The sequence below is a fragment of the Tribolium madens genome, unplaced genomic scaffold, assembly GCF_015345945.1.
Source record: "Tribolium madens isolate multiple individuals breed KSU strain unplaced genomic scaffold, Tmad_KSU_1.1 Scaffold_97;HRSCAF=244;Tcas5.2_LG3a, whole genome shotgun sequence".
Lineage (NCBI taxonomy): Eukaryota > Metazoa > Arthropoda > Insecta > Coleoptera > Tenebrionidae > Tribolium > Tribolium madens.
The window spans coordinates 4317759-4327075 of record NW_025401069.1 but is presented as its reverse complement, the minus strand read 5'-3'; the positions used below and the strand labels follow the sequence as shown (position 1 = coordinate 4327075).

At 30.3% G+C, this 9317-nt stretch overlaps 4 protein-coding genes across 4 annotated transcripts; 3 read left to right on the top strand and 1 right to left on the bottom strand.

Moving 5' to 3' along the window:
* Positions 1 to 61: 61 nt before the first annotated feature.
* On the bottom strand, positions 62 to 5256 carry LOC123015218 (ubiquitin-conjugating enzyme E2 W). The gene is made up of 8 exons (XM_044414831.1): positions 5189 to 5256; positions 1112 to 1196; positions 983 to 1055; positions 837 to 928; positions 669 to 771; positions 463 to 618; positions 341 to 416; positions 62 to 289 (listed from the first exon to the last, which is right to left on the bottom strand). The coding sequence occupies exons 3-8, from the start codon at positions 1004 to 1006 to the stop codon at positions 276 to 278; spliced, it is 465 nt and encodes a 154-aa protein (XP_044270766.1). The 5' UTR covers positions 1007 to 1055; positions 1112 to 1196; positions 5189 to 5256; the 3' UTR covers positions 62 to 275.
* Positions 2995 to 4444, top strand: LOC123015211 (putative inositol monophosphatase 3). The gene is made up of 4 exons (XM_044414822.1): positions 2995 to 3710; positions 3762 to 3910; positions 3959 to 4073; positions 4121 to 4444. The coding sequence occupies exons 1-4, from the start codon at positions 3230 to 3232 to the stop codon at positions 4348 to 4350; spliced, it is 975 nt and encodes a 324-aa protein (XP_044270757.1). The 5' UTR covers positions 2995 to 3229; the 3' UTR covers positions 4351 to 4444.
* Positions 4487 to 5197, top strand: LOC123015217 (mpv17-like protein 2). Its single transcript, XM_044414830.1, has one exon. The coding sequence runs from the start codon at positions 4544 to 4546 to the stop codon at positions 5141 to 5143; it is 600 nt and encodes a 199-aa protein (XP_044270765.1). The 5' UTR covers positions 4487 to 4543; the 3' UTR covers positions 5144 to 5197.
* Positions 5257 to 5302: 46 nt separating the features above from the next.
* LOC123015204 (intracellular protein transport protein USO1-like) lies at positions 5303 to 9180 on the top strand. Its single transcript, XM_044414813.1, has 12 exons — positions 5303 to 5609; positions 5660 to 6056; positions 6107 to 6195; positions 6248 to 6433; positions 6481 to 6664; positions 6724 to 6788; positions 6840 to 6931; positions 6981 to 7063; positions 7114 to 8277; positions 8325 to 8707; positions 8755 to 8877; positions 8935 to 9180. The coding sequence occupies exons 1-12, from the start codon at positions 5514 to 5516 to the stop codon at positions 9004 to 9006; spliced, it is 2934 nt and encodes a 977-aa protein (XP_044270748.1). The 5' UTR covers positions 5303 to 5513; the 3' UTR covers positions 9007 to 9180.
* Positions 9181 to 9317: the final 137 nt, after the last annotated feature.

Here is a 9317-nt window from a genome sequence, read left to right as displayed (position 1 = left end):
ACAGTAGCAACATTTCTACTAAAACCTACTGACGAGGGAGAAATAAATAATTTAGACCAGGTTTAAAATATTAATTTTAACTCTTATATTTAATTAGTTACAGCACAAACATCTGGAGGACAGGCACTATGTAAAAACTGTTAATCCAATTCTAAAGATATTTTATAATAATTAGTTTTGTAATAATAAATAACATCTATTAAAAATTTAAAACTAACAGCATCCAGCATAACAGAATCATTAAAATCACAAGACCATAAGTTATTTATATAATTTCATACAGAATCATCTGAAATATAAAATATTTAGGCATTGTGGGTCAAATAATAAACAAAATTACCGTGATACCACCACTTCGTCTTCTTTGGATTTTTATTGCAAGTTTTTACATAGAAAGCATTATCGGGAGGTCTTTGCTGTAAAAGAAGGTTTCAAAAGTTGTAATATTAAGTGAGGTCTCACCTTTTCTTTACAACTACTGAGCATAGAAACAATTGAAAGACAAACAGATTGAACAGACAATGCAGGAGACCAATCATCTGTTAAAATTGAAAGGCAAATATGTCCATTGCTGTATATATGCGGGTGAACTGGAATGTTATTTCCTACAAACGTTACCTAAAACGTAAAAAAGTAATACCACAAGTGTTTTACAAAAAAATCCATACTTCTGGTGAATCAAATGGATATTTGTTACTAAATTTAAACTGCAATTGAAAACGTTCTCCTTCGTACAAAGTACCCGCAGCCCCTTCCATATTAATGATCCAACTAGAAGTATAAACGTTGTTCATGTATTTAACATTATTGTTATTGGCAGTTTCTTGCTAACTTACTGCAATAAATTTTGCTCTGCCAGATCGAAGTCTACTTCAACTCCTGGTGGAGGTTCCTTCATCAGCGACATGAGCTCTTTTTGCAACCTTCTCTAAATTAAAAGATTTTTTATGAAGAGGTTAGAAAAACAATGCAATTTACTTACTTCAGACGGCGACAACCCTGCCATTTTGGAATTAACTTTTCATCATACCACGGGTCAGATTGGATGATTTTAACTGAACACAGAATAATCAACTTTAATTTAGCCTCAAATAAATAGCCAAAAACTTACTTTTGACGTTTAAAACAATCGACCAAATTACCTACTGTCCTCCAATACTTCTCAATTCACGAACAATGGATAGATAACCATGGTTCTGAAAAGTAAATAATTCTATTATTCATTCCAAGCAGTGGCGGAGAGAGGACTTGGAAAATGGGAGAGTACACCAGCAAGAATATTTTATTTCAACGTTACGATAAACTATATGACTAACAGTTTAATTACATAAATCCTGTTTTCTTAAAAAAAGAAGACAAAACAAACTATGATTTTTTTATCACAAAAATTTACAAATGGATAAAGTTGTCCCACCATTTTTATTCCTACGTTACCAAAAATTAAATATCGTTTCGTAATAGTAATCTTCTAAAATTCTCTGTAAAAAGAAAGAAATACACTGGCGGACACGGAATTTTGGACATCAAATTTATGTCAGTTCAAAAAATGTCAATGAAAGACACGCTTATTCATTGTCCTTATGATTCGACATTTGACACTAAAATTTGAAAGTTTTAGTTTAATTTATTTATAATTTATTTTTGGCCTCGATTTTCCGAAACAATAATGCCAGCAATATGTGTTTTTATATAAGTTCAATAAACTATTTTGATTTGTTGTCATTTTTTTCTCTATAGCTATCAGGATAAAAATTACAAAAACAGAAAGTGAGGTTAGTTGCTTAAGGCCCGTTTTACTTTTTTATGACAGTCGAATGACAAATCGTCCAAAATTCCGTGTCCACCAATACAGGATGCGCCAGAACTCGCGCCCCAGTGAAAAATGCCATATAAGGTAAGATACCAGGAACATGGAAAAAATGTTAAAAAAATTTTATCTATAAAAATTATGAAGTTATGAGGGTTTAAAGTTTGCACTTTGACTATTTATTTCTGTTGGAAAAATAATTTTTCAAGTTTTTTTGTTATAGACTATTAAAAGAGGAAACAAGGAAGCTGTATCCTTAATTGTAGCTCTGTTCAATGTTATTTGTGGCTTTTATTGGCAAAATTTTTGTACCTACTAAATAATTGTAAAAAACATATACAAGATCATCAGTATCATTAAATCGGCATAAAAAAATGTCAAATGTCAAAAAATAAATGTCAAAATTTTTTTGACAGATAGAATTTTTTAAACATTTTTTTTATGTTCCTGGTATTATACCTTACTTGAAAATTTTCTCTGGGGCGCGAGTTCTGGCGCACTATGTGTAGTAATACGTAGGCACTATACTATACGTACAGATGTGCTTTTATGGACTCCCATGTCATTATTTAAGCCCGCGCACGCAACTAACTCTAATATACAATACTAATTTAATTTCAGCATGCAAGCAAATAAAGGTATAGTTGTGCACATTTGCACAGCCTCTTTTAGTTTAATCTAAACTCAAATTTATATGTATAAATAATAAATGTGTGTGTTGGTATAATGTTGATTTCATAGTACCTTGTGAATTTTTTATATTTTTCGCTGACATATTTTGGTATAAAATTCTAAATTGTTTTTGTCAAAGAGTAAAAATCAGTATTTTATTTATTTTATTCCCGAGGGAATAAAGTACTAGATTATTAATCAAAAACGTCACTTTTTTCCCTGCTGAGACGAAAGGGTTAAAAATGACAATCGATAAGCTATCACAAATAAATAAAAATAAAATAATAATTATCGGACATTGGACATCAAAAAAGAGGATTTTTTATGATAACATTTGCAAACATTTTTAACTTGCAAAGCTTTGGATAGAAAAAAAATATTTATTATGTCTGTCATTATTAAAATTATTTACAAAAAACAATACCATCTTGTTCACGTTTGTTTCATGTAAATGCCCCTTAAATTTCAATTTTTTGCACGCCTATGCTTTATAACCTTGAATTTGACGTTTTGCGTTCAGTGACTAACTTCACCATTATTGTGGTCGAAGGTTTTTTGATTTTTTGCAAAATGCGATGACGGTTGTTTAAAAAAAAAACGTTCACCTTATAGTCTTAAGTTAAGTAAATTAAATTATTTAACTACAAGATTGCTAATTGATTGTTGACTTGTAAAAATCGTTTATTTTTAAAATACTTTTGTTAAAAAGTACAAAAGAAAATAATGTAGTTAGAAACTGACTATTAGAAAATGAATTTCGGGGGTGTTATTCGAGTAAACAAGGCAGGGTTTTGTGTAATATCGGGTGCCCTTCTGATATTGTTTGTTTACGTATTTACTACAAGCTCTCGTAACAATGATTCTCCAAGTGTTAAAATAAACTTAAGACAGCTTTTGGAAGTAGCAATTAAAGCAGCAGAAAATGGGGGCAAAGAAGTGGTTGCTAATAAAGACAATTTACAAATTAAAAGCAAAGGATTAACAAAGGAGGGAATGCAGGACAGTGTGACTACAGCAGATTATTCATCGCACTGTGCTATTATGAAAACTTTAAAACATGCATATCCCACCCTCCATGTAATTTCAGAAGAGAAAAAGGTTCAGTGTGATGACAAGGAAATCGATTACTTGGAACATGTTACTATTCCTAAAAGTTTAGATGATCATTTGGAAGATATTAGAGATATTTCTGTATGGATTGATCCATTAGATGCAACATATGAATACACTGGTACTTTAGTAATTTTATTTTTTATCCCATTTTACTACAGTATTTTTATAGGGAAGCTGTATAACTATGTGACTACAATGGTTTGTGTTGCTGTAAAAGGAGAACCTATTATTGGTGTCATTCACAAACCTTTTAACACTGAATCTAAAACATTTTGGGCATGGGTTGGCAAGGCAAAATCTTTCAATTTGAAATATGCGGTACAACACTGCTATAACATAAAGATGTTACTGATTTTTTTCTTTTAGAGGAACAAAAGTAAAAATATAAAAGTAATAATCTCAATGTCTCACAGCGGTGAAATAAAGAAAGTTTTGAGTGAAAAAATGAAAAATATAGACGTAGTTGAAGCTGCTGGTGCCGGTATGAAATGACGTTATTATTAATTAGTATTTATATTTTTTCCACAGGCTATAAAGCTTTAGAAGTTGCTTTAGGCAATGTGGATGCGTATTTGCATATTACTGCTATAAAGAAATGGGATATTTGTGCAGGAAACGCTATAATTAAAGCAATGGGTGGTAAAATGACAACGAAATATAACGAATTAATAGATTATAAAGATGAAGACAGTGTTAAAAACGAGAAGGGTTTAGTAGCCACTATAACCAACCATGATATGTATATTGGAAAATTTTAAATGTACAAATTTGGGGTCAGAAGCAATGAACTTTCTTTAAATTGTTCTGTTACGTGTGATTACAAAAGAGATAATAAATTTTGTAATACTCAGAGTTTAAATTTTTTGGGGGAATTTGGCTTTTGCACTAGTTAGAATTGAAAACCCAACACGTGTGTGCGGCAAATTTACATTCCTAACCTTAAAATTTGAAATGAGTACATGTTTCAACTTAATAAAAATTGTGAAAACAAGACTCATTCCCAAGTGTAACAGCTTTATTAGTACGAGTTTTAGCGACAAATACCTGCTATACACAAATGTTGCTCTGTCGGGAACATTATCTGGCTTGGGAGACATTCTTGAACAGAATTACGAAATGCTAACAGACGATTTGGAAAATTGGAATAAAACAAGAACTCGGAACATGTCAGTATGTGGAATTTCAATTGGAGTTATTTGTCATTACTGGTACAATTACCTAGATCGTAAATTACCAGGTTATACTATAGGAACTGTGTGTAAGAAGATCATTATTGATCAAATCGTCTGCTCTCCTGTGTGCATTACAACACTATTTGTAACTTGTGCAATTTTGGAACGCAAGTCGACAAAAGAATTGGTCAAAGAAATCAAGGAAAAAGCGTGGATTTTATATGCGGCAGAATGGGCAGTCTGGCCCGCTGCTCAGTTTATAAACTTTTATTTCTTACCAACTAGGTTTAGAGTGTTGTATGACAATACCATTTCAGTAGGATATGATGTGTATACTTCTTATGTAAAACATAAAAAATCAGACAACGAAAACAGTTGACCTGTGTAAAATTAGGCAATAAAATTTTAGAATAAATAGGTTTACCTCGGTGCATCTTAACATTTTTATCTATGAAAATAATCCCTAGTAAGAGTTTGCAACATTTTTGTACATTTTGCATTTGCAATTATTTTTACACAAATATACACATAAATAGATATTAGAAACACTGTGTATTTATTACGTAACGTAATTCTACCGTTTCTGATAATTTCTTGTTTTTTTTTTTAATTTTCTAGGGACTTTTAATTTTTTCGTTGTTCAGAACTGGCGGCGGTTTCTTTTTAAACTTTTTTTATGGCGTCGTTGAAAGTTTACTCAAAAGAGAGGTTAACCTGTAAAAAGTTTAATTTTAACATAAAAAGTAAAAATGAGTGTCTTTCAAGACAACTCATTAAATGTTGATAATCCCCAAAGTCGCGAGGAGGATGAAGAACTCGAAGAACAGAGAAGACGTCAAGAAGAAGTAAAACTATTCATAAATTACAAATTTTGCTAAATCTAATGTTCTTGTAGTTAGCAGATTTATTAGCAGATGGTATTCACGCTTTTAATTATGACGATAGTACGATGAATTCATCAGTAACATCAGTTGAAGCAAATGAACCAAATTATCAAGGGTCTTTAAGGAATAAAAATGAATTTAAGTATGAGGCCAGTGGCAAAAGTTTGCTAAACGACGTCACGGACAATTCAGCTATTGAACAATGTTACAAGGATGCAAATCAGCAGGAGCAGTTAAAGATTTTATATGATGTTAGAGTCAGAGAAATTAATCGTCTTCAGAAAGAATTTGATAAATACAAAGAAGAGAAAATAAAGGAAATTGGAATACTTAAAAATAAAGCGACTCTAGCAGAGGCGGAAATCCGTCATTTACAAATATCTTTAACAAATTCTGAAAGTTTATTAGGTCTGTTAATTTTCATTTTTACAGGAAATAATAACAATCATGGGTTTTAGTTGAAAAAAATCAAATCATTAATAACTTGAAACAAGATTTGGTACTAAAAGACACGAATATCGAAAGTTTCAAGAAAATCTTGGAAGAAGTAAATATAATTGAAAGTTTGAATACACAAATTCTCTATGAAATATTTTTAGCAAAACTTGGAAATATGTACATACAAGTCGACAATCAACGAGTTGCAATTGAAATTAGCTGATAACAACCCATTTAGTACAGGTGCTCGAAAAGCCAACTCTGAGGAATTACAAAAAGCTCATCAAGATCAGATTATTAGTTTGGAAACTTTATATCAGGAACAATCAAAAAAAGTTCAAATTCTAGTAAGTTTTTTGGCGTTATGAATTTTTGTAAGTGCATATTTTTTTAGGAAAAGGAGAAAGTACGTTTAGAAGAGGATTTGAAAAAGCTAATGAAAAGCAAAAATGAAGTGGAGGAAGAAAATAATATGACTATTATGGCATTATCAAAAAAGCTCCAAAACGCGCAACAACAATGTAAAGATTTATTTGTTCTGGGCGAAGCTATAAAAAAAGAAAGTGATCATTTTAAAGGTTTAGCATTTTTATTTCTGTAATTAATCTGTCATTGTTTTTTTATTTGAATATTCTAGATAGACTGCAACAATTGGAAGTCAATAAATTAGATGTAACGGATGTTTTTCAAATCAAAAAAATGGTATGGTAATATTTCTTAATGAAACTCATACCAACTTTTTATTGATTTTAGGACAAAGAATCAATGATGGTTCATATGGAAAAATTAAGACGAATGTTGTTGGATAAAGATATTGAAATTAATACACTGAAAGCAAAATTAAAGTAATAATTACAAATTTGTTGTTTTCCTAATTAATAAAATTAATTTTAGATTTTATGATTCAGACCTCAATGAATTATTTGAATACAGACAGATCTTAAGTAAAATGTATTCATGTGAGGTTAAACCATGCAGTAAGTCTGAAAATTGTATTATTTACATTTCGATAATATAAGATTTTTAGGTGATAATGAACATGAGGAGCTAATAATTTTTATGCAAAGACAGTTACAGAGTTACCAACAGGCTGTTGAAGATCGTAACAATCAAATCATGAACCTGAATTTGGTAAATAAGGAACTGCAGGAAAAGATTGAAGAAATGATACATCAAACAAGAAGTGACATCCAGAACTTATCTCAAAAATACAGCTTGCCTCAGTTGGAAACAATGAGTAATGAATTAAAAAATGCAGAAGTTACAATTAATAGTTTAAGACAACAATTACTAGAAAAAGAGCAGACTGATAAATCTACACAAGTGTTAAAAGAAGAGTTGAAAAAAGCAGAAGAAGATAAACAAAAATTGTTGATTCAACTAGATGAGTTTAAAAAAATAATTGAGGAGAATGATAGAGTTAAGACTCAGATTCAAAAAATTTGTCTCAAGTTGGGACTTTCAGAAACTGATTTACTTGAGTCTGATGTTGATGTCCATGAAGTCAATACAGTGAAGTCAAAATATGGAAAAGTTCACGAACAGCTGCAACAGATTCTTGCTCATTTGGAAGCCACAAGTCCTAGAAGGACAAATTTTGGAATTATCCACAAAATGAAAAAAGACGTACAAAATTTTCTTAATTCGTTTCATCTTGATAAGCTTGAAAGTAAACAAATTCGAGAAAAATTGGAACTGTGGGATAATATGTTGAGTGATTTTATTGAGAGTTTCACACATGGCGGGGGTTCCAAGAATGATTTTGAATTAAAAGATACTATTGATGAACTTACAAATGCGAAAACTATGTTGGAGGGTGAAAAATTTGCTCTGGAATATGAGTTAAAACGTAGTAGTAATGAAATTGCCGAAATGAAAAAGGAAATCGCTTCATTGATTGAAAATAGAAACAATTTAATAAAAGAGTCTGTAGATAATGGACACACTATTCAAAAATTGAAAGATGAAATTCTTAATTACAAAAAATGCATGCAGATTATGGAACAAAACAAATTAGAAGTTGAAAGACAGTTGGATAACACTCAAAAGCAGCTAAATGACGCAAAACAGGAAACTATAGATCTACAAAAGGAAGCTAATGGAGCAAATGAAGATGTGGTCCGAAAAAAATTATTTAAAGAGTTAGAAGACGTTGAAAATGGCCTGGAACAAGATAAAAGAAACAGCGACAGTAGGTTTATGTTTTAATTTTATTATTGTTAACTAAAAAAATTGTAGTTATAACCAGCGAACTTTTTCAAAAATGTTTACAAGCACAGATCTTGAAAACGGAATTGTTATTACGTGAACAGTTACAAGAAGATAATTTAAAAAAAATGGAAAAAATTGAAGAGGAATACAAAAAAGTGATTCAACAAAGATCTGATTTGTATCACAAGGAAAAAGAAAAGTGGAAAATTCAGGAAGCCAACTATCGCAAACAGTTTGCTGCAGTTTTGGAGGAATGTGGTCGAAAAATGGAAACTTTAGAAAAGGAAAACATTGATTTAGCAAAGCGCGTACATATTCTCGTTCAGGAGTGCAAGTCTTATAAAAGTAGTAGCATAACTGTTCTGGAAAAGTATAATAAACTTGCCGCTAATTATAAAAAATCTTTTGAGGTATTGATTTTTTTTTAATTCAGTAGCAATGAACTGATTTTTTATAGGACTTAAACAAACGATGGGCGTCCCTTTTGGAGGCGTATATGTTCAATGCGACTAAAATTGAAAAACAGACTAATAAAAATGTAAAAAATATCATGAAAAAAATGGTTTTAAATGATAGGGAGGTAACATAATGCCAACATACTCATCATTTTAGGTTTAATATTGATGATTTATTTCAGATACAACTAATAGAAAATATTTATAAAGAGAAAATGAAGAAATTTCTTGCTGAGAAGCATAACAAATTCTGAAAACTTGTAGAGTTTTGATTTTTGTAAAAATAATTAAGGATTGGTACAAATAAAGTGTTGATAGTTTTAATATTTTAATTTAATGATTAATTTTATTTAGGTAATCTTTATTTGTCTTTTGTTCATAAAAATTAATGATAAGGAAAGATAATAAAGTTCTTAAGTAAAGATGCAGATAAGATGTTTTTTTATTTTGAATTCACCTAAAAAAGGCGGTTAAAAATTGCCGTTGAAACACGTCAGGTGTCGCTAAAGTTTTAAATTCAGATCATTAGTTTTCTTCATCATTCGAAGCACATGTAAAATGTTGA

Bases quoted from the DNA above. Each gene is read 5' to 3' on its own strand.
- LOC123015218 (XM_044414831.1), bottom strand. From the start codon at position 1,006: ATGGCAGGGTTGTCGCCGTCTGAA. The intron at 772-836 runs GTAAGTTAGCAA...TTATACTTCTAG, and splicing joins GCAGAGCAAAATTTATTGCA to TTGGATCATTAATATGGAAG. The intron at 417-462 runs GTGAGACCTCAC...CTTCTTTTACAG, and splicing joins TCAGTAGTTGTAAAGAAAAG to CAAAGACCTCCCGATAATGC.
- LOC123015204 (XM_044414813.1), top strand. From the start codon at position 5,514: ATGAGTGTCTTTCAAGACAACTCATTAAATGTTGATAATCCCCAAAGT. The intron at 6,196-6,247 runs GTAAATATAATT...AAATATTTTTAG, and splicing joins TCAAGAAAATCTTGGAAGAA to CAAAACTTGGAAATATGTAC. The intron at 6,932-6,980 runs GTAATAATTACA...AATTAATTTTAG, and splicing joins ACACTGAAAGCAAAATTAAA to ATTTTATGATTCAGACCTCA.
- LOC123015211 (XM_044414822.1), top strand. From the start codon at position 3,230: ATGAATTTCGGGGGTGTTATTCGAGTAAACAAGGCAGGGTTTTGTGTA. The intron at 3,711-3,761 runs GTACTTTAGTAA...GTATTTTTATAG, and splicing joins TGCAACATATGAATACACTG to GGAAGCTGTATAACTATGTG. The intron at 4,074-4,120 runs GTATGAAATGAC...TTTTTTCCACAG, and splicing joins AGTTGAAGCTGCTGGTGCCG to GCTATAAAGCTTTAGAAGTT.
- LOC123015217 (XM_044414830.1), top strand. From the start codon at position 4,544: ATGAGTACATGTTTCAACTTAATAAAAATTGTGAAAACAAGACTCATT.